Source organism: Herpailurus yagouaroundi, unplaced genomic scaffold, assembly GCF_014898765.1.
Source record: "Herpailurus yagouaroundi ecotype Mexico unplaced genomic scaffold, PumYag 355, whole genome shotgun sequence".
NCBI lineage: Eukaryota > Metazoa > Chordata > Mammalia > Carnivora > Felidae > Herpailurus > Herpailurus yagouaroundi.
The window spans coordinates 8617690-8642059 of NW_024412572.1; the positions used below are offsets into that span (position 1 = coordinate 8617690).

At 44.5% G+C, this 24370-nt stretch overlaps 1 protein-coding gene across 8 annotated transcripts in view; it reads right to left on the bottom strand.

Annotated features, from left to right (window-relative positions):
- Positions 1–3391: 3391 nt before the first annotated feature.
- Positions 3392–24370, bottom strand: part of ADA2 (adenosine deaminase 2) — a 37886-nt gene continuing 16907 nt past the window's right edge. For 2 of the 8 annotated variants that reach the window (XM_040462610.1, XM_040462607.1), the window contains 7 exons: positions 22305–22432; positions 20499–20589; positions 18648–18756; positions 15588–15745; positions 14839–15041; positions 14503–14598; positions 12222–12374 (listed from right to left, as the gene is read on the bottom strand). In XM_040462610.1, coding sequence (XP_040318544.1) covers positions 12353–12374; positions 14503–14598; positions 14839–15041; positions 15588–15745; positions 18648–18756; positions 20499–20589; positions 22305–22432 — 807 coding nt within the window. In that variant the 3' untranslated portion in view covers positions 12222–12352. Of the gene's footprint in view, positions 3405–4602; positions 5545–5946; positions 5955–10548; positions 11090–11624; positions 12152–12221; positions 12375–13560; positions 14599–14838; positions 15042–15167; positions 15262–15587; positions 15746–18647; positions 18757–20498; positions 20590–22304; positions 22433–24370 lie in introns of those variants that run through there. The other 6 variants (XR_005786742.1, XR_005786743.1, XR_005786744.1 and 3 more) reach the window with 6 other exon arrangements.

Consider the following 24370-nt stretch of genomic DNA (forward strand, 5'->3'; position numbering starts at 1 on the left):
CGCATTTTCTCCTTGACCCATCAATCCCATTTTGAGACTCTTTCCCAAACTTGTAGAAATACAAATTAATTTATTCATGACTTTTTCATTGTGGCATTACTTGCAATTAAGAAAAAAGAAAAAAGAAACAACTTAAGTGTCCACCATGGGGGATTGGTTGAATATACCACAGGACATCTCCACAATGGAGCACTGTGTAGTCAAACCAAGAAATGAGTGACATCACTATGCAGATTATGGATTAATCCTGAGTATATAGTATAAAGTTAAAAAAAAGTCAAGTATACATATTAGGCTACACTTTGTATAAGAATTGGGGGACACACAAATACATACATATGTATGTATGTATGTATATACATATATATAGTATATTTATTTTTATTTCCAAATATATGTGGCTTATAGTTTTGGGGAAATACAATTAACTCAAAAAATTAGTAAGCATCCAGTTCATTCCACTGAGAGTAACACCATGGCAAAGATCATGCCTAGTTATACTTTTTAAGCCTGAAGACTCTGGTCTTCTACCAGTTGGATTTTGAGCTTTGACAGTCCCTTCTATGTCAAGTTAATGGCAGCCTCCATGAGGCTGGAGGAAATGTAGGCCTTGAGCAGAAAGGGCTTGGGCAGAGGACTGAAAATCTCAGTCCTCTCTGTCCATGTCTGCTGCAGTCTCTCTACTTTTGAATGAGGAGGCACTCGTCTTATCCTGCTGAGGCTGGAAGCAGTTTGAGATATGGAAGCAGCTGGCCTGTTCGACCTGACATCACCAACTTAGATACTGGTCTCCTGAAGAAAGCACCTTCCTGAGCAAAGCTGTATTCTCATTCCCATCTGTCTCTGCTTACCAAGTGTCCACCCTTGTCTAGAGTTGACCTTCCTGAAAGTGGCAAGAAGCAGCCAGAAAATACCAATATTGTGAATTTTTATTTCCTCTCTGTATAATGTTATGTATAGCCTTGACTGGTGCATGATCTGTCTTCCAGGGAAAACAGACAACAGGTTGAATAGATCTATATTGAGTCATGCTACTAGCTTTCTACTAGCCAGTGATTTATAACGCCTCTACTGTTTCTCTGCTTCCACAGAACAAAAGCCCCATATTTTAGGTTATTTTACATGCTGCACTCAACTTCCAGGTACTATATTTGGTATAATTAGGATTGAGTTTAGCTATGAGAAACATAAAATCCGAAGTGGCAATAGCTTCAACATAAGAAACATTTCTTTGTCTCTCATGTAAATAAAGGCTGGAAGTAGTCAATCCAAGGCTGGCAGAGTGATACACAGGTGTTAGAATCCAGACTTCTTCCATTGGTTTTTCAGCATACACCTCAACATCTAGCTTTAATCTCATGGCTTAATATGGCTGCCTGGGCTCTAATCATCACATCAACATTTCAGCTAGCGAGAAGGTAGAAGAGATAGAAGACAGTTGGTCCCTTTAAGGACTCCTCCCACAAGTTATATACACACTTCTACTCACAGACCATTGACCAGAACTTAGTCATATGGCCACATGCAGCTGCAAAGGAGGCTGGGAATGGTAATCTTCATTTCAGGCAGCCATGTGTCCAACTGAAAATCATAAGTCTCTATTTCTAAGGATACAGGGGTAACATATACCATGAGACAACATCAGTCTTTGCCATATTACTCCTGAAGCAGAGCATAAGAGAAGGAGTTGGTCCTCATCTCAGATCACCAGGCTGTATGGTTACCCAACTTGTCCTCACCAGGTTTCCTTCCAAGATTAACTCAGGGTTTGATTTTTTTTCCCCAAAAGGATGATATCTCCTTCCCCCATGCACTGTTCCTATTGGCCTTCCTATAGAACATGGTTTCTTCCTACAGTGTTAATTCTTCCTTAAGAGCATAGGAGAACAGAATGTCAAAGCCAGAAAGGTCTCTAAGAAACACACAGCTCCAGAATGGGAGAAAACATTTGCAAATGGCATATAACATAAAGGGTTAGTATCAAAAATCTATAAAGAACTTACTAAACTCAACACCCCAAAAAACAAACAATCAAGTGAAGAAATGGGCAGAAGACATGAATAGACACTTATCCAAAGAAGACATCCAGATGGCCAACAGACACATGAAAAGATGCTCAACATCACTCATCATCAGGGAAATACAAATCAAAACCACAATGAGATACCACCTCACGCTGATCAGAGTGGCTAAAATTAACAACTCAGGAAACAACAGATGCTGGCAAGGATGTGGAGAAATGGGAACCCTCTTGCACTGTTGGTGGAAATGCAAACTGGTGCAACTGCTCTGGAAAACAGTGTGGAGATTCCTCAAAAAGCTAAAAATAAAGCTACCCTACAACTCAGCAATAGCACTACTAGGAATTTATCCAAATAATACAGGAGTGTTGATTCATAGGGGCACATGTACCCCAGTGTTTATAGCAGTGCTATCAACAATAGCCAATGAATGGAAATAGCCCAAATGTCCATCGAATGATGAATGGATAAAGAAGACATGGTATATATACACAATGGAATACTAGTCAGTGATGAAAAAGAATGAAATCTCGCCATTTGCAGCAACCTGGATGGAACTGAAGGGTATTATCCTAAGCAAAATAAGTCAGTCAGAGAAAGACAGATATCATAAGATTTCACTCATATGTGGAATTTGAGAAACTTAACAGAAAGACAATGGGGAGAGGGAAGGGAAAATAAGGTATAGAGAGGGAGTCAAGCCATAAGAGACTCTTAAATACAGAGAACAAACTGAGGGTTGATGGGGGTAGGGGAAATGGGTGATGGGATAGAGGAGGGCACTTGTTGGGATAACCACTGGGTGTTGTATGTAAGTGATGAATCATGAGAATATATTCCTGAAACGAAGACTACACTGTATGTTAGCTAACTTGACAATAATTTTTTTTTTAAATAAACAAAACACTCAGCCCAGCACCTCTAGTGACAAAAATGAGCTCTTTGACTTCAGAGGCTGTGAGCAGGTTTGACAAGGGTCAATGCACACACACACTCACATGAGCTAGAGCTCAGACCTCCAGGGCCAGCACTCTGTTCTCTCTCCTGTATTGGTCTTTTCAAATGACTCCTATGTCCAGGCAGGTCTGCGCAGTCACCTGGATGGGAATCAATCCAGAGCAGAGTGCACAGCCCAGTCCACTTCCCTCTTTGGGAAGAGGTTCTGTTCTCCATCACTCTATTCTGCTTTTTTTTTTTTAAAACGTTTATTCACTTTTGAGACACAGAGAGAGACAGAGCATGAGTGGGGAAGGGGCAGACAGAGGGAGACACAGAATATGAAACAGGCTCCAGGCTCTGAGCTGTCAGCACAGAGCCCAATGTGGGGCTTGAACCCACAAACTGGGAGATCATGACTTGAGCCGAAGTCAGACGCTCTACCGACTGAGCTACCCAGGCACCCCTATTCTCCTTTGTTGCACTTGGCCTTAGATGAGTTATTCAGGGCTAAAGAAGAGCAGGGCTTTTCTGAAAGACGTCTGGGAACTTAGATGAGCTCCAAGCATCAGGACATGGTTGAAGCAAGTGAAGGAGGAGGTTCAGGAAAAGGCCTTTTCCGGGTACCTGGATGGCTCGGTCGGTTAAGCATCCAACTTTGGCTCACATAATGATCTTGCACCCGAGTCAGGCGTAGCACCTGCCTGGGATTCTCATTGTCTCCTTTCTCTTTGCCCCCCCCCCCACTTGTGCTTTCTCTCTAAATAAATAAATAAATAAGCCTTTACCAGAGCTCACCAACTAAGGCATTGATCCCTTGGCCTTCCACCCCTTTCCAGAGCAGACAGTGATGCAAGAGCCCCGTATGTACTACAGAAAATTGTGTCTGATAGAAAAGAAAACTGAAGGGTGCCTGGTGGCTCAGTCGGTTGAGCATCTGACTCTTGATTTCAGCTCAGGTCATGATCTCATGGTTTCAGGGTTCTAGCCCCATGCCGGGCTCTGTGCTGACAGCACAGAACCTGCTTAGGTTTCTCTCTCTGCCTCTCACTTGCTTGCATTCTTTCTGTCTCTCTCAAAATAAATAAATAAACTTAAAAAAAAGAAAAGAAAACTGATGCCTCATTTTTCCTTAAAAATCTCATTTGCATATTTTTCTTTGTTCCATTTCTACTTCTAACCTGCCTGGCCCAGGCCTATGACCTATAAACCAAGACCCTGCTTCCCACCAACCAGTGCAGGGATGATGATTTAGCACCTTCTCTAGGCCTCACCTGAGCTGCTGTCATGAAAGAATGGCAGTGGGGGGGGGGGAGCGGCACACAAGTCTATGAACCCAGGGAAATGTTCACAAGGCTCTTGTTACTTGGCCTTTTCTTCATTCACTGAACAAAGTAGGTACTTATTCTATTGCAGCAGTATTTATAATAAGAGATATTTGAAAGCAATCCAGATGCAACTTGTAGGGGCTTTGTTAATTGAACTATGGCATGTTCCCACAATGAAACACTGAGTTAGAAAAAGGAAGTATTCCCTGACCCAAAATGGAAAAATCCCCAGGGCATATTGTTAAACACAAAGAGCAAAGCCGAGAACAGTGTGCATAATATGCTGCCTTTTGTATCAGAAAAGAGGAAACAGAATATTCATATTTGCATTTGTTTATTTTGCATAAAGAAGCATGAGAAACTAATACTAATACGTATGGTGGGAAAAATGGGTGTGGTGGGAAGGAGGATGGGGTGAAGTTGGGACAGGCTTAAGACTTTCCAATCTATCCTTTTCACATTTTTAAAATGTTTGAAATGATATTGCATACGTATTCAAAATTTTTTATTTTAAATATAATAAAATTTAAAAATTATTATGGCACTATTCCCTCATCTTGTACTATGTACTCTAAATTTGTACAGAGCAACAGAGTAGGACGTCCCAAAGTCAAGAACAGGCCTTTCTACCTGGGAGGGGAGCTGAGGCAGCAAAAGCAAAGCATATGAGTGAGGTAGTGGCAGGTAATAAGGCAGAAGCAGGGAGGGGGTAGGGCGGGGAGATGGTGCTGGAATGAGATCCTGAGGACTATTTACTGTGGGTAGGAAATGGACCAAAATAGTAACAGTAGTGGAAGTATGGGTGATTTTTGTTTCATCTATACTTTTTAAAGTTCACAAATTTGCTACCATAAGCATGTTTTACAATCAGAAAGTATTATTACTGTAACTTATTATATGAAGTGTTACTCCCAGCAGTGACAGGAGGCGACAGCAGAGGATAAGGGAACCAAACGGTGCTCGTAGATCTTGGAGGCATCTGTGGTACCGCAAGTGGCCACCAGGGGTCAGCAGCATGCCGCAGTCCCCCCGCCGCCAGCCACAGGTGACGGGACGAGGCTCCCGCCGGGAAAGGTCTTTCCTGCTATCCTCAGTCTCACACTAATCGCCATTTGCTTTCCACATGCTTCTGTCTCGGGCCATTTCCCACTAAATGGCAGTCACGAGGGTCTCCGAGGGCCACAGCTGTCTGCAAGCTGGGGAGCGGTGGAGGTGGGGGCTGGTGGAGATTCTCTGGAGCTGCGCTCTGCCTGGAGACCCTAGACAAAGAGAAGGCCCTTAGGCTGAGGCCCTGAGCTCCAAGAATCAATCCATTTCTGCTGGTGGGGGACAGGAAACTAAGCCAGTTTCCAGGACTGGAACTCCGCCAAAGGAGAGCCAGGGGTCACAGGAGGGGTTAGCCTGTCCCACGAGGAAAATCGCTGCTCCCAGTAGGTCTAATGGTTCTGTCCTCATTAAGCAAGGGTACGGGTGGAGGGGTTGTCTGAGGGTGGGTTAAGGGGCTGAGGCTGCCCAAACTCCACCGTCTGAACCAGAGAACTGACCTAGGCTCACCAGGAGTTTATGGAAACCTGTTACTGAGAGGTGCTTCAGACAAGAAGAGAACAGCCCTATGTTGTATGAGCCCAGACCTAAGACTCTGGAAACCTGCTGTCACCTACCCTGTGACCTTGAGGGAGCTGTTTACCCTCCTTGAGCCTTAATTGAGTCCTCTGTAACACAAAGAGTTAGATAAGATGATCTTTAGGCCTCTCCCAGCTCTGATATTCTATGAATCTAAAAATTCCAGTCTTCCTACCCTTTCCCACCCCAGAAGGGGCTTAGCCCCAGGAAGGTCTGGCTGGACCAAGACAGATCTCATCCCCCTAACATGTGGTTTCAGGACAGTCCCCAGGCAAGTTCCCTTTGGAAGATTAGATCCAGGACACCCTGAAGGTAGAGGAGGAAAAGGTTCTTGGCTACAAGCTGGGACAAAATGAGACTCAGCAGCTCTGCCCTGGAGACAGTAATACCTGTAAGCATTGAGTGTTATGGATATTTCTCTGGCAAAGCCAGTTCAAAATTTCTCCCGGTCCCCACCTTGCTCCCAGACAGCCAGCAGCTCCCACACCTCTATTTACACCCTTCCTGGACAGAGATGAAAAGACCAGGAAGGTTAAGTTATTTTTTGAATAACAGCTATGCAAAGTAACATATGTTATGTATGTGAAAATAATATTTATAATCTAGCATGCTAACTTAATGCTGGTCTATAGATGCAGTTATATATATCCAATCCTCTAGTGATCAATTCTTGTGAGAGGCAAGGATCACATCAGTCACTCAAACTCCTGACCTTGGGAAAAGGGACATTCTGGGATTCTAGACTGGGTGACTGGGGCAGGTTACAGAATCCTATTCTGGTGAGCTTTAAAAATTAAGCAGGCCTGATTATTCCTGATTATTTGGGGCAGCTCTTCCACAAGGGGTGATGGTTTAGATAACTTTCAGGATCCCTTCCAGGCTGAGAGCCTATAATGTTTTTCTCAGTTTTGCAAGTCTTTTCAATTCAACATACCTTCCCTTGTTTTCCTTATTCCAAATGAAGAGCTGACCTAGAGAAAGACCCCAGATCCAGATTTTGTGGGACCCTGGGGCTTATACATATTTGAAGGACCTTCTTAAAGAAAAAGAATCTTATTATTATTTTTTAAATGTTTATTTATTTTTGAGAGAGAGACAGAGCATAAGTGGGGGAGGGGCAGAGAGAGAGAGAGACAGAATCTGAAGCAGGCTCCAGGTCCCAGCTGTCAGCACAGAGTCTGATGTGGGGCTCGAACTCACCAACCATGAAATCATGACCTGAGCCAAAATCAAATGCTTAACTGACTGAGCCACCCAGACGCCCCCCAAGACAAAGAATTTTAAATCACTAATACACAATTTCTCTTAGAAAAGATCCATGAAGTGCAAGCCCCTGAAAGGAGAGCTTCAGTAACACCATAGTGAATCTGTTCATTTAATGATCACTTAATGATCTCTTCATGCTCTAAAATGTCCCTGTGTTTGTCTCCTTCCAAGTCTTTTTCTCTTTCCTTCCCTTCCCTATTGTGTATAGCTTCCCCTCCCTTTCCTTGAGGCATCTGGGACCAGAGGTATCAGCAGAGCCAGCTGCAGATGAGGTGGCAGTGGGGGGTAAAGATAGACAACACAGACAGGGAATCAGTAACTATAAAGACACATTGAGGACGGGGGAACCAGATTTCTCACTGTTGGGGAACAGAGTTAGACATGGGAAGGGCTGAGGCCAGAATAAACTCATGGTATTGAATGGAATTGGAGGTATAGGTACATGTTCATGGTTTGTCTGTGTTTTTTTTTAAAGTAAACTCTAGACCCAACATAGGGCTGGAATGCACAACCCCGAGATTGAGTCACATGCTTCCACCAACTGAGCCACCGAGGCACCCTGCAAATTAAGGGTGTTTAAATGCACACAGATAAATTTGGAAATAGATATAAATGTATATGTATAAATATGTGTGTGTGTGTTTTATTTGAGAGGAAGAGAGCATGAGTGGGGGAGAGGGGCAGAGGGAGAGAGAGAAAGAGAGAGAATCTTAAACAGGCTCTGTGCTGAGCATGGAACCTGATGGGGGGCCCAATCCCATGACCCTGGGATCATGACCTAATCTGAAATCAAGAGTCAGATGCTACCTACTGATCCACCCATGTGCCTCTATGCATGTGAGTTTTAATATATACAGTTAATGAAAAAAAATTCAACTGAGTAAATGTGAAGATCTAATTGGCTTTATTAGGCAATTCACAGGATCAGGCAGCCTCCCATCTAGCAGTAGAGGGGACCTCTGAGGAGCTGTACAAAATGGAAGGTTTTTATAAGAAAGACAGTGGGGCAAGAAGTTATTAACAAAAGTGAAGACTGTTCCAGGCAAGGTCACCTTCCCTTAGGGTGAAGGGCAGGGGCTGTTATTAGGTAGATTACCTCATCTTTGAGGGATGGAGAGGGCCCATGTGGCAGATTATCTCATTGGTGCTGATCAGAAAATTCCTGACTGACCAGTTAAGACTTCTATTTCTGGCACAAGTTGAAACTGCAGTGAAGTTAGGTATTAAGCCCCAATATGGAGACTTGGCCTAAGTGACACCATTTTGGGAGTGTGATTTTCTTTGTCATAATATAAATTATAGTTATGTATGCATATATATGAATCATATTTATGTGTGCATACACACATGCACCAGTAACAATGAGCACATCTAATGCTCAAATCGAGGCTTCTAAGTATTCTCTACTAAAAGGAATCATAGTTCTTTGGAGAAGAGCTCATATCCAGCACGAGACAAGGAAAGTGCAAAATGAACCTAAAATACTTAATTGTGTCAAAAAGTAAGGAAATTCTAAAAAAAAAAATCATAAGAATTTATTAGAGTCACAGGAACCAGCTTAACAGAGTTCCTTCCCAAGGTCAACCCTGGAACAGTGTAAGCATCTTAAAAGAAATGATGATAGTGTTAGATTATGGTCCACTGAATAGAATAAGGATCCATGAACCCTAGTGATAGATAGATAGATAGATAGAGATAGATAGATAGAGGAAGTTCTTCCTTATAGTAGAATGGCAACTAATAAATATGGAAGAAATCAATATTTGGTGATTATATTTTCTAAAATATTTTCTTTTTTAAACTTTTTTTTTTTCCAACGTTTATTTATTTTTGGGACAGAGAGAGACAGAGCATGAACGGGGGAGGGGCAGAGAGAGAGGGAGACACAGAATCGGAAACAGGCTCCAGGCTCCGAGCCATCAGCCCAGAGCCGGACGTGGGGCTCGAACTCACGGACCGCGAGATCGTGACCTGGCTGAAGTCGGACGCTTAACCGACTGCGCCACCCAGGCGCCCCTAAAATATTTTCTAACAGTATCTCTAATCCTACATGTTCTTTTTACATTGTGACTTTGATAGTCTTCTGTCAAAGTGGGGTCTCTGTCCCCTCCTCTTGAAACTGGGAAGGCTTAGACTGGAGAGATATCACCAATCAAGGATGGCAGAAGTGATACCATGTAACTTCCAAGGTCATATTAGAAAAGACAATAGAGGGGTGCCTGGGTGGCTCAGTTGGTTAAGCGTCCGACTTCGGCTCAGGTCAAGATCTCACTGTCCATGAGTTCAAGCCTCGCATTGGGCTCTGTGATGACAGCTCAGAGACTGAAGCCTGTTTCAGATTATGTGTCTCCCCCTCTCTCTCTGCCCCTCCCCCACTCACACTCTGTCTCTGAGAAATTAATAAACCTTAAAAAAAAATTTTTTTTTTTTAAAGAAAGAAAGAAAAGACAATAACAGGGGTGCCTGGGTGGCTCAGTCGGATAAGTGTCCGACTTTGGTTCAGGTCATGATCTCGCAATTCGTGGGTTCAAGCCCTGCATCAGGCTGTATGCTGACAGCTCAGAGCCTGAAGCCTGCTTCAGATTCTGTCTCCCTCTCCCTCTACCCCTCCCCCACTCGTGCTCTGTCTCTCTCTCTCTCTCTCTCTCTCTCAAAAAATGAATAAACATTAAAAAAAATTTTTTAAAGAGAAAAAAGAAAAGACAATAACATTTCTCTTTTACTACATGAACACTTACTCTTGAAGCCTTTGGCCTCCTCACACACATGAGCCACCCACACTGGCTGATGTGGACACTCCATGGCTGAGCCCTGAGATTGTATAGAAACAAGATGTCTGGCCAGCCCCCAGTTGCTCCAGCTCCACTACCATTTTTTTTTTAATTTTTTTTTCTTTTTTTTAACGTTTATTTATTTTGAGACAGAGAGAGACAGAGCATGAACGGGGGAGGGGCAGAGAGAGAGGGAGACACAGAATCGGAAACAGGCTCCAGGCTCTGAGCCATCAGCCCAGAGCCCGACGCGGGGCTCGAACTCACGGACTGCGAGATCGTGACCTGGCTGAAGTCGGACGCTTAACCCACTGCGCCACCCAGGCGCCCCTCCACTACCATTTTGACTGCAACCTCATGAGAGACCCCGAAACTAGAACTCCCTAGCTGGTCCTTTTCCAAATCCCTGACCCACAAAACCTGTAGGAGCTAACAAATTTATATTATTTCTTAAGCCATTAAGTTTCGAGATAATTTGTTACACAGCAATAATTAAGTGGAACAGTGATGATTGGAGTAGTAGAAGATTCAGATGATAATCTTCAGTGACTGCAAAAACTAATGGGTTAAAGATTTGATGAGGAATAAGATGTTTACATAGAGTTAAAGTGTTTCCCCATTAAATATTTATTAATCACAAAGTAGAAAGTTTTACAGTGTCAAATCCTGGCAGACATTTCCTTAACAAAGTGATTAAAGTGAACATCATCATAATGGGACAGATTGACATTGTATGCCTCAGTATACAGATAAATGTTTAACTACTGGCTGGGGGGGCTGGATGCACACTGATTTGTATTTGCTGATTTCTGTAATGTAAAAATTCCTCCAATGACCCAGCTGCCTGGCTGACTCTTAACCTCAGTATCATGAGTTTGAGCTCCACGTTGGGCCTGGAACTTACTTAAAATATATTTATACATATTACAAAAACTCCCATGATGACCAATTTCAGACCACCATTGGTTTCACAACAGGCTGAAATTTTAACAATTGGCTGTTGCTTGCTGGTGCAGACCACCTCCAGGGGACACAATCCATGTGTCCCCTGATATGATGCACTGAGAAGGACAAAGATACTTCTGAGGTATTCCTCCTAAGAATGTGTAACTGGAATCTCTTCACAAGGAAACATTACATAGGCCTGAAATGAGAGACACTACAAAGTAACCGGTCTGTACTCTTCAAATCAAGGTCACAAGGCGCCTGAGTGTGTGGCTCAGTCAGTTGAGCATCTGGCTCTTAATTTCAGCTCCAGTCATGATCTCCTGGTTTGTGGGATTAAGCTCTGAGGTGGGCTCTCTGTTGACAGCAAGGAGACTGCTTGGAATTCTCACTCTCTCTGCCCCTCCTCTGCTCCTGCACGCATGCACAAGCTCTCTCTCTCTCTCTCTCTCTCTCTCTCTCTCTCTCTCTCTTTCTCTCTTTCTCTTTCAAAATAAATAAATAAAAACTTTTTTAAAAATGTCAACATCACAAAAGACAAGGAAATACTGAAGAACTGTTCCAGACTGAAAGAGACAAGAGGTAACTAAATGTAACATGTGATCCTGGGTCAGGTTCTGGGCAGAGAGAAGAAACATGCCTGGAAGGGCCAGGGAGAGATGGTAGTATCTTATCAATGTTAATATCCTGCTTTGGATGGTTAAACTGTGGTTACATAGGAGAATGACACTGTCTTCAGCAAATGTAGACTGGAGTGTTTATAAGTAATGGGCCATACTGTCTGCATCTTAAGTCTCAATTGGTTAGAAAAAATAGGATCTATCATGCAGACATTGAAAGAGATACAGATACATAGAATGATACAGCAAATGTTATAAAATGTCAATAATTGGGAAACCTAGACAGAGTATGTTAGAGTTCTTTGTACTATTCTTACAACTTTTCTGAAGGTTTCACATTATTTCAAGATAATAAGAAAAATGCTCCAGGGTTTTCTCTGAGTCTGGATCCCAAATTCTCACCTGTTGGGAAATAAGATGATTCACATCTCCAACAACATTCCCTCAGTTTGAATTTCCAGAAGTCTCCCTGTCCTTCCTGGGAGCTGTGCCAACTGATGAAAAGCTCCAGGACCCAGGAGGAGGGGGCTGGACCAAGGCATTCATCATAAGCCAGATGATGGGGACTTGTACAATAAGCCTGGCAAGTCAGGGACTCTTGGTGCCCTGGACATTAGGTTTTTCCAGCCCAGACAATTCACCTGGCAAAGAAGAAAAAAGGATTTAACCTCATTCTAAGAAATAAATAAATATAGACTACATGAATTCAAATTACAAAAATACATTTCATTAACAGAAGGCTTTACTTCAGATTTCCTTTAAATAAATAGTAAGCCCCAGGTACAGCATGATTTCATTTACAAAAATTCAATTAATATGCAAGTTTTTCCAAAAAACATATGTCAGGGTACCTTCTGGGAAGTCCTACAGGAGGAATACGTGAAATCAGATTTAACTACCCCTAGAAGAAATATTACTCCATTCCAAGGGGGCTACAACCTATTTCCCACATTTTCATAACTCAGGGTCTGGTTCTGTTGATGTTTCTAGTTCTTTGCTAGGACTCAGCCTATTGAACCAAGCATGAAGACAAGACTTGTAGCTGGTTTAATTTGCCAAATCAGTGATCACACCAAGTCTAGGCCAGAGACCTTATGCTCCTGGGAGACCCCTGTAGTCATGGCAACTTGCTACAAAAGCCCATTCAGCTAAGTTCCCATTTTCACCATTTATTAAATGTGAGTCAGTTGAGCTGGGACCTATGTGCTATCTACTGGGATTGGTTAAGGCAATAAATCAAAGACTGTCAGAATTAGACAGGATCTTAAAGGTCATCTTGTTCCATCTGGGTACCAGTCTGTGGTTGAGGACCCCTAATCAACAAGACTTTTCCCAGTGTCATGAACCAAAGAGTGATAAACTACTAATGGAGGGATGGTTGGCTGCTGCCTATGAACTCAGATCAGGTGATGGCTGATGGATAAGAATATATTTGAATCCATCTGTGACTTTTAAGGAATTTTTTGATCCTTCTCCACATCCTTTAGTCAAGTGAAGACAGGGATGGCTTCATGCCTTCTTTCTCCTGAAGACTAGGCTATGAGCCAGAATTTGATCACATGAGGTCTTTTTTTGGGGAGACTCTGCTCTGTTCCCTCCTGCTTCAGCAACTGGCTCAATGCATACAGTTATATCCATTCATTCAACACATCTTTTATTGAATACTAACTAGGTTTGGGGCATGGAGCTAGGCTCTGTGTTCACAATGTACATGAAACAATCATTACTCCTGCTCACATGGAGCTTACAGTCTGGTGGGAGGGAGACTATCAACACAGAAATAAATATATAATTACAAATTATGCTAAGAGTCATGAAGGAAAAAAGCAAGGTGCCATGAGAGATATTAATAGGTTAGGGGTCTAGGAAACATTTCTGAGACAATGACATGAAATGTGAAACCTTAAGGGTGAACAGGAATCAGACAAAAGTGGAAAGAAAGAATATCCCAGTCAGAAAGAATGAGAAAAGACTCTGATGCAGCATAGGGTTTGGGATATTTGAGGAACAAAGGACCAGTGAGGCCAATGTCTGGTACACTGGGGGAGACTGGGGTAGGATGATGCTGAAAGGAATCCAGGTTAAACAGGATGCCACATGCCCTGTTGAAACATTTGGATTTTTCTAAGAGCACTGAGTTGTAAGCAGTGTAACCTGATTTAATTTAATTTTTAAAAAGCCATTGCTCTGTGAAAAATGAAATGAAGTCAAAGAGAAGAAAGAGAGCTCAATTAAGAGACCGTTATAACTCAGACAAGAAGTGATAGTGGTTTGAACTCAGCCAATAGCAACACAGGTAGAGAGGCATGGAGGATTCAAGATACATTTTGATGCAGGGAACAGGGGAGAGAGCAGTATCAACAATTTCACTGAAAATTTCTGCTCTCAACACCTGGGTAGAATGGATGGAGGTGACATTTGCCAAGATGGGAAAGACCAGGAAAAGGTTAAAAGGGAGAGATTGAGAATTGCACATAGTAGGTTTCTGAGATTCTTGTGAAGGATCCAAGTAAATAAATAAATTTGGGGATCATCGGCAAATAAATAGTATTTAAAAGCAAAGGAGTGAATGAGACTACCAGGAAAACACTATAGAGTAAGAGAAAACGAAGAGGAGAAGAAGCAGAGACATGAATAGAAGAGAGGCAAAACTAAGTCCTGAGGAAATCCAACACAGAAATCTGATAGAGAAGAGCAACTGGCAAAGGGACCCTAGAAGCAATGGCCAGAGAGAAAGGAGGAAACCAAGAGCGTTGATGTCACTGGGGTTGAGAGAAAAGAATATTTCAAAACGATGAGTCTGGTAGAATGTTTAAGTGTTCCTGAGAGGATAATCAGTGTCGAGGCCATTGATGACCTTCATGATGTCAATTTTGATAAAGGAATGGAGGTAGAAACTATACTGGTGTGGGTTCAAGAATGATTGACAGAAGGTGAAAACAGCTTACAGAAGGAAGCAGAGGAATAGGGTAATAAGTGACTGTCTTCTCACTTTGGCCTCCCGGCCAGGTCAGCTACAAACTTATTCCATCTCTCCTCCCAGGTTTTCATGGCAGCTTTTTTATCAATATCCATCAAGGTGCTGAATCTGCGGAGAAAAGGCACTTAGGTCAGCCCCAGGAGAAAGGGTTGGGAAACAGATGAGGGGATCTCAGATGCTTGCAGAACACATTTCTCCCCAGTCCGAGAGCAATAACAAAACAGAGGAGTTGTGGAGAAAACCCAAAGAAACCTTATAAGCTTCTGCCATAAACCTCTACTAGAGATAAACACAAGTTGTGAGGTGGAAGAGGGAGTTGGGGATCTGGGAAGTACACAGGACCCTCACCTGATAGAGTTCATGGCCAGTTGTTTGAGTGTCCTCAGATCAGCTGCCATTCCCCCAATACCCATGAAGGCCTCATAGAAATCATAGGACAAGCCTTTGGCACCAAAGACTGCTGGGTCATCAGAACTGATCACCATGGGGTACCCAGTGGCCATCAGAACAGCAGCAGGATGGTTTCTCAAGTCAGACACCAGTTTCAGAACCTGCCCAACAGGAAGCAAAGAAGAAAGACAAACTCTGACCCAAAAACATTGGGATGACTTCTGGGTACAATACAAGGAATAGAGCCAGTCCTCATACTCTTCCCAATTTTCTCCAAGATTCTTCACCTTCACAAACATTTGGTCTCTCTCTTGGTCTGGCTCAGAGAGCAGCTCTCTGGAACACAGCAGGAGAGGCAGGTGCACAAAGAACCTCAAGCAGCTGTGAAAGCAAAAGTATTCTATGGCCCCTCCTACTTCACTGGCCTTCCTCAATGTCCCTTTAATTTTGTTTTTAGACTTGCCCCAAATTCCACCCCACTGGGGACCCTCAACTGCTGCCTCAGTTGCCTCAACTGCTGCCATTATGAATGGATTAGGCAAAGGGCCATTCCTAAATAACTTACTAAGGGGAGAGAGACAGCAGAGTAATATAGAAAACAAGTGAGCTCAGGAGCTAGAAATCATACAGGAAAGTTTGGGAATCAGAACAGAGGTTGAGGTTGGAAAGAAAGATTGTATTGGGTTGGTGCCATGGATCATGCATACCTGGTTGGAGATGGGACAGACTTCTATGGGGATGTCCTTCTTCCAGGAGTCAGCCCAGACTGCTGGGTGTTTGGTCAAAGCAAATCCATGGCCAATCCTGGTAGAGTTCAGTATTAGAGCAACCAGAAGGTTTCTATCTATGGAAGTACCCTGCCAGTCTGTGGATAAAGGGGAAGTCTCCAGTCAGATGGATCTGGCCCATAGACTATCCTCAGATAAAGGCTTCAGATCCCCAAGCAAGTAAAAGAACATTCACACACACACACACACACACACACACACACACACACAGTTTCGTATAAAAATGCTAAAGAGAGGTAAAAGAGAGGAGGTATGGCAAACCTTTATTTTATGTATGTATGTAACAGATGAGGAAGTTGAAACTTACATAGGCTTTGTAAATTGAAGGAGCATACTCAAGTAGCAAGACTCAGTTTTAAACCTTGGTCTATCTGAATCCACAGCCTATATTCTTTCTTTCCATTTTTTATTTGTTTCCAGAGCTATTTTCTGGGAATTTTGTTCATGATTTTTTACAACAATGTGTTGCAAACTCTTTCAATATAATTAAAAACAAATTTTAAGTTTATTTATTTATTTTGAGGGGGAGAGAGAGAGAGAGAGAGAGAGAGAGAGTGTGGGGGAGGGGCAGAGAGAAGGGGAAAGAGAGAATCCCAAGCAGGCTCCATGAGATCATGACCTGAGCCAAAACCAAGAGTTGGACGCTTAACACACTGAGTCACCCAGGTGCCCCTATAGTTACTTGTATGTACTTATTTAATTTATATCTTTAACAATATCAATTGCAAGACAATTGCCAGATCACAATGACCAGTACTGACAAAGTGGTGGCAGATAGCGTTGGCTGCCTACTTACCAGCCATCCCCATTGTACATTCCTTTCTAGCAGGGCTTTCTTTGGAGGGTGAAAATGACAGGTCCTGACTCCCCCAGCTTCCCTTGCAACTAGGATAGTCCTAATGCTGACCTGGAAGGTTATTGGTGGGGAGATCTTGGGCTTCCTCCCTGATAAAAGAAGATACCCTAGAGAAAACATCTTGTCTCACCTGAATGTGACTTCATGGACAACCAAGTAAGGTAAACCCTGAACTTGATGAAAACAGCAGAGGTTGCTTATTATGTGAAATAACAGATGACCTTGTTGTAAAACCTATTGAATGTGTGTATTCCATTCCTGGCAGCCAAAAGCATCCTAACTGACCCACATATAAAATATGAAAACTCCACTGTTCTGTTAGGAATAAAATCCAAGAATTCCCATTACTTTTTAGGGCATGTGTTTTAGGTGGATTTTCACTGGTTTCCTATCCAGAACTTTTTTTTCAAAGATTTCTTCCTTTTAAAAAATAAGAACATTAGGGACACCTGGGTGGCTCAGTCAGTTAAGCATCCAATTCTTGATTTTGGCTCAGGTCATGATCTCATGGTTGGTAGGTTCTGTGCTGACAGCACAGAGCCTGCTTGGGATTCTCCCTCTCCTTCTCTCTCTCTCCTCTCTCTCTCTCTCTCTCTCTCTCTCTCTCTCTGCCCCTTCCCTCCTCACATGTACATTCTGTCTCTCTCTCTCAAAATAAATAAATAAACTTAAAAAAATAAAATAAATAAAAATAAGAACATTACTCTCAGGTATCAAATACCCAGCTCCTGGCAAAATCCTCTCCTAGGGCCATTCGTCTTGGAATTTGGTTAGATCCTATTACAGTGTTTCATACTGCTGAAATGATTTCATACAGGTAAGTATGATTTTTCCCAACTAGACCACAAGCTCTTCAAGGTTAACATCCCCCTACTCCCTTGCCCCATCCCCCACAAACAATTCTTCAAATTTCCTAGAACAGTTTTGATCTAAATTGGGTCTAAATTGATTGAAGTGTCAGGAAATAAGAGAGTAAGGCACACATACCCTTCCTCTGAGAGATGGTGTGATAAACCAAGGTTTAAGCCTGGTTGTGAAATCCAAGCCCCCACACTGCTCTCCACTTATCTCCTTGGTCTTCTAAGGGTGACAGGTGCCTACAGTACTCAGGGACACCAGGTGGGGTGTAGCAGCAAGATTTCCTCCTGATCTAAGTCCCCCAAATCTTCATTTTAACCTGAAATTGCAGCCATGATCTGGGACTCCTTTTGCTTAGGACTTACATATTTTAAGGACTGGAATATGGGAAGCTCTGAGAGACGACCTATGAACCTGTGGAGTGAACTTTAGGGAGCAAAGGCATGGCTGGGCTAATGGCATTTCATAAACAATAGTAGTCAAGCTGTCTGGGCTGGGTGGGGTCTCCTCTTCAGCACTGATGAGTGTGGACAGAGCCTCCTAGTTGCCTGGTTGTAGTCCCTTTTCTGCCACTTACCCTTGTGTGACTTTGGACAGGTGAATTAACCTCTTAAGCACAACTTGATTATAAAATGGAGATCATCAGAAAGAATTCAAAATCAAATTCCACCAAAGACTAGCTCTTTACCCTTGGGCCAAGTACTCTATGTTTGGAGCCTTGGGCTCTTCATCTATAAAATGGGGATAGAGATTGGTTAGTTGGTTAAGTGTTCAACTCTTGGTTTCAGTTCAGGTCATGATCTCACAGTTCGTGGGTTTGAGCCCTGCATTGGGCTCTGTGCTGACAGTGTGGAGCCTGTGTGGGATTCTCTCTCTATCCCTCTCTCTGTCCCTTCCCTGCTCACCCACGCTCTCTTTCTCTCTCTCAAAATAAATAAATAAAACATTTAAAAAATAAAAAATAAAATAAATAAAGTACAGTTTAAAATATAAAAAATAAATAATATTGGGATAAAAACACCTTCCTGGCAGGACTGGGGTGAGAATTAGAAATAATATATGTAAAATGCCAGATACTGTTATATTATCATTGTTATTCCTTCTCCAGGGGGAATACATATTTCTCCATATGAAATGGACAAGTGCCATAAAATGACTATCAACAATACCAATACTGCCCCAGGATCCCATCAGTTCTCTTGAGTGATGATAAGGAGCTTTCCTATCCATCCCACCTCTGTCCTGCTTGTCTCCACATGGCTCACCTGTCTCTCCAGCATGGAAAAAGTAAGGCAGTTTAACGCCATGCAAGGTGGGAATCATCAAAGCCTCCTTGTAGTCATACAAGGAGTGGCCAGTGTCCTCATGCCCCACCTGCAGGACAGAGAGGAGGGGACATGGAGCTGTCTGATTGGTCCATGCCTCAATTTGCTGATGGTACCCTCAATAGCCTGTGAATACTCTTCCTTATAACCTGACGTTACTACTTGAGGCCATTGTCACATAGCCTTTTAAAAATGACCAGCAGCAAAATTGGAAAAGAAAAGAAAGTGTATTATTACCCCTAAATAATTCCCCCCGCTTAGTCAGTCAGAGGCTGTATCTCGTATCCTCCCACCCCTTTCCACCGTGTGTTCTGACACCACTTTCCAAGTCCCTGTGCTCAGCCCTGAACTCCTTGCTGTGGGCAGAGAGTGAGGGAGAAAGCAAGAGCAACAGAGAGACACAGAGAAAACAAGACATTGAGATACTGACAGACCCACAGAAAATGGAGACAGAGTGCGAGAGAACAAGAGCCCTGGACCAGGAATCAGGAAGGCTCCAGACTCAGCTGTCACCCATTACCTGTGGGTCCTTGGACATGTCAGTTTCCTGGCAGGGTCCCTCTGTGACTCAGTGCCTCAGCTGTAACTACAACAAAACTACGCTTTTCAAACTAAACCACACATATCCCCAGGGCTTGTAGCTGCATGCCAAGAGTAAGGGTGCCTTAGGATAAAATGGGTACCTCCTTCAGAATGCCTATTATAATTTGTTGGGGGGCAATGGAACATTTTTATAATAAGCCAAATACAGGTATTCAATGTAGTGGAATGGAGTGCAGGCTTGAAAGAGAGTTGGAACTTGCAAGTAGACTCTTTGAACAACTATCTACCCCCCCCTTCCTACCCCAATTTCCCTCTAGAACTTGTCCATTACAGTCCTTGAATGAACTGTTCTGGAAGTTCTATACTAGAGGCTCTTCTTCTCAGCCCCCTTTGTCAGGGCTGCACACAGAGGGGAAAGGTGAGATGGGAGGAACTTCTGCCCCTTTCTGGAGAGGCTAGATCCTTGAGCACCCCCCAGAGATCCCAGGAAGGCATCCCAGTACAAACAAAATGATTCCTTGAAATCCACTCCTTTGAGCTCTGGATGTTCTGAAAGCAAAAGCTTAAGCCCAGTTTCAGGTAAAATGTACAGATATACTCCCTCCCTATAAGAGGGAGTCAGGAGTGCCTTTTAGCCAGTTTATTCAAACTAATTTAGCTTCCTTAATGAGACTGATGAGTTGCCACCTAGGAAGTGTGCCCTGGCTATCAGAACTCAGCTATGGCTTTGATTTGGGAGGGGGCGGGGGGTTGGCGGTGGTCAAGGCAGTGACACCACTATGGACATGCAGCTTTAAAAATAGCTGAGGAAGCAAATGGATAAAGGGACAGAGGACACCTTTCCCATCCTTGACAGTTTTGCCCAGGGCTAGACCCATCTCTGCTTCCAGACCACCCTCTATGTGCTATAGTTTTAAGAGGCAGGTGTAGGTAGGCCACATGTGCTAGAAAGAGGATGGAGGGCAGGGAAATGGAAATGAGCCCACCATTACTACCCAACCTCATTGAATGCCTTCCTTATTCTGGAACTCCCCTTTTCAGGCTTTTGGCCCTGTCTGCTCTCCTTTCTCTTGTGACTATCATCCTCCTGCAGGCCCCTACAACAAGGTCAGTGCTAAACCCTGGCCAGGCCTGTGGTTGTCAGCCTGAGCCTCTGCAGAAGGTTTCAGTGCATGCTGCCAGGGCCTTCACAAAGAGCTGCCTGCTGGGCCCTGCTCTCAGACAGCTTTGTTGTGTAGGGTCTGTTACCAGGTCAAACCCTGCCACCATCCTGGGGAACATGGTTCGGAGCGTCATGGCTGTTTGGATGGATTTCATGATGAAGGACACATTTTTGACTCTGTGGGAGAGACAGAGAAAAGCATAGGAGACAGTGTGACTTGGTGTTGGCAGACCTATGTACCCCGGGGGGACCCCGTACCCCGGAGCAGCTCCCCCAGTGCCTGGGGCTGGTCTAGTCCAGATTACTCAGTAACCACTTCTCAGACCCTCAGCACATGAGTCTATCCTGCCCATGCTGTTGTGATCCCTTCCAGGGGATACATCTGAGAGATATTTCACCCAAATCCACCCTTTTGAGGAGTCCAGCTGGTTCTAGAGGAAACTTTGGTGTCTGAACAACAAGTGAGGAAAGGAGACCCATGGGATAGGTTTCATTTGTCCACATTTGTATGAAGCAAAGAGGTCTTGTCCGAAACTTGCCCTGCATCCCCGAGACGAAGGCTCCTGGAATGGGTGAAGTACAGAGGCCATCTCTCTGTTCACTGGACACCTGTGAAATGCTACAATTCCCAATTGTATGAATGCCCAATTCCCTGTCGAGTCAGCTGGACCTGGCAACTGTATGTCCTCTCCCTCCAGCTGAATCAGCAAGGCCCTGGGCACTCCAGAAACCATGTAAGCAAACTGTCTTACTTCTGTCTGTACCCTCTCTGTTCAAGCCCAGGATAGGGGTGAGGCAAGCAGCACAACAGAAGCACCAAAAGAAAAGTCTGGCACAACTCTGAGACAGGACAAAGGTCTCTGCACAGCAGCTGGCTCACTTGTTCCTCAGTTCTATGGGCCTACATTTCTCTTGCCCCCTCCCTATGCCTGCCCATTCCCTCTCCTGCAGAGCCTCCCCCTCCTGCAGATCCTCTAAGGGATCACAGGAGGATTTACCACCTGCAACCCAGCCCTCACACCCTCCTGCCACTGGTCCCCAGAGAGCCTCTGAGGGGAACCAGTGGGGCCCCAGCCCGCAAGCTCCACCCTGGCCGACTAGCACACAGGTGCAGGCCTCTGTTCTCACAAATGGTGAAGGGGATTCAGGGGAAATGGGGCGGGGAGGAGTATGACTGCCATCCAGAGCCCAACCTCTAGGGCTGAGCTGCCCCTCCCCAAGCACTGACTTCTGTTTGCCCAGATCCCCATCTGTTTGCCACCCCTGCATCTCCAGCCCCGCAGGTGGGTCACAGTCCTTACACAGGCCTGCCTTTGACAGAGAGCCTTCCTTGGATAAAACTAAGAAGGGAAACTAAGCTCTAAAGCTTTCTGTGCTTGCTTGGAGAAAGAGTGGGTCCTTGTTCTCACTGCCAGGTCACACATCCACACACAGACTCTGAGATAGCTGTCACTCAGGGCTGGGTCACCAATCAAGGCCAACTACACAGCCAGGGACAGCACATGGTTGACATGAAGCAGAACCCCACCAGCCAACTGAAACAAAGAAATAGGCCAGTTATCTGAACATACTGGCAAAAACATACCCATAACTGAATCACCCAGGCCGACATGAGGTCAAGGCCTAGAATTATTTGGAAAATTGCCACACTTCTTCATTTCAGTCTGGTTGTGAAGATTCAAACTAGAAGTGACTTCAGAGATAGGTTTTTGCTCTCATGCAGGAACATGCATGCCAAAGCCATGGCTCTTTGGCATGGAGGGTGGGTCTCTGAAGCCGGCCTCCCAGCCTCCCTCTTTCTCCCTTTCTCCTCCCCTTCCCTTCCAAGTCTAGTAGCTCTGCCTGCATCCTGTTCTCCCAAATCCTGCAGCTTCAGCCGTGTTCTCTCTCACCTGTGATCCGAATAAATGATTTTCATTCCAATAAATCCAGGATGCTTTTCTGCAAACATACAAGCCACTTCTCTGTAAGTCTTCACTGACCACTCTTGGCTATGGACAGTCCCATTCAGTTCATACACCTGAGAGGGAAGCATGGTCCTGGTCAGACATCAGAGGTGAGCAAAACTTCATTCCCATTGCCAATAATCTCTAAATCTCTACAATTTCCTTGTCCAGTGCCTTCAACAGCTTCTGACACTTATCAGAAGTCCTAGTCATGTCTGGGATAATGCTCTTGAATACCACAAAGCTGGGGTGTCTGCCTGTCTCATTCATTGCTGGGTCCTTGCATCTGTAACAGTGCCTGGCACATGGTAGGTGCTCAAAAGGTATTTGTGTAGGGGCGCCTGGGTGGCGCAGTTGGTTAAGCATCCGACTTCAGCCAGGTCATGATCTCGCAGTCCGTGAGTTCGAGCCCCGCGTCAGGCTCTGGGCTGATGGCTCAGAGCCTGGAGCCTGTTTCCGATTCTGTGTCTCCCTCTCTCTGCCCCTCCCCCGTTCATGCTCTGTCTCTCTCTGTCCCAAAGATAAATAAAGGTTGAAAAAAAAAAATTAAAAAAAAAAAAAAGAAAGGTATTTGTGTAAAGAATGAAGAACAGGTCAGCTGGGGAGAGGACAGCCAAAAAGAGGAGAACAAGGACCTACTTTATCTTCCCATTCTCCCACTCTTAGGTGGGATGTCCCCTCAGGTGGACATGGTTAGGGGCAGAGTGAGAAGAGCCAGGATTGGACAAAGTGGGTAAAGACAAAGTAGAAAGACACAGTGGAGAGGACAGGGGTATAAAGAAGTCCAAAGTGCCCACTTGGCAGGTTGGGCCACACCAAGCCCATGGTGACAGGATGGAGGGGGTTGGAGCAATGACATGGCCCCTGCCGCTCCCTCTGCCCTCTCCTGTTACTGGGTCAGCTCTCACCCCTGCACAAATTGGCAGGTCAGGATTCAGGACAGGATGCAAGGGTTTCCAAAGAGGTTGTGGGGCAAAGGAGGATGGGAAGAAATAATATGCAGAAGGTATTTCCACGAACATCAATTAAAAACGCGCAGTGTACAAGGAACCAGGCTAGGCATTGGAAGGGGTAAACAAATGTGAGTGAGACAAGATGCCGGCCCTTAAGGAGTTTCTAATTTAGTGCAGACAGACTCTATTCCTTTTTTTAATTTTTTTTTTTTTTGTTAACGTTTTATTTATTTTTGAGACAGAGAGAGACAGAGCATGAATGGGGGAGGGGCAGAGAGAGAGGGAGACACAGAATCGGAAGCAGGCTCCAGGCTCTGAGCCATCAGCCCAGAGCCCGACGCGGGGCTCGAACTCACTGACCGCGAGATCGTGACCTGAGCTGAAGTCGGCCGCTTAACCGACTGAGCCACCCAGGCGCCCCTCTATTCCTTTTTTTAATACAAAGAGGAAGAATTAAGTGCTAAATAGAGGTTTATGGGATCTCAGAGGAAAAAGGTCTCCTTTTAACTGGATAGGATCAGAGAAGCTTTCCAGGGGACATGGCGGTGAGGTCGGGCTTGGAAAGGCAAGGGGGATTTGATATGCCAGAAACTGAGAAGCCCGCTCTGCAAGCAAGCCAAGCAGCGGCCCCGCTGGTGAAAGGATTGCTAGTGTCCTGGTGTAGGAAGCAATGGTTCCACACAGAGCGAGAGCCCACCAGGGTGCAGGGAGCAGAGGCTGAGAGGCAGAGTGGGAGCCTCGGACTATCTCACCACCTAATGGAGAGGAATCCTTTCTCCTCACTGGGGTCAATTCTTGTATCCTGGCATCCTAGGAGCTGGGTGCTCTCCAGGACCCTTTTCTCCTTTCCCACAGGTCCCTTGCCTCACAGCACCCTTGCCAGCCGGGGGCACCTCCACTTTCCCTCTTAGCTGCACCCCGCAGGTGCCACCTTCTGTTGCAGGACAGCCTCCTCTTCTCCCCAGACACACAAAGCAGCTTTTTTGTTCTTTCATCTCTGGATTGAGGGTGGGGGTGGGGGGGGGGGGGGGTGTCTGTTCTGCTGCCTGGGTTGGGGGA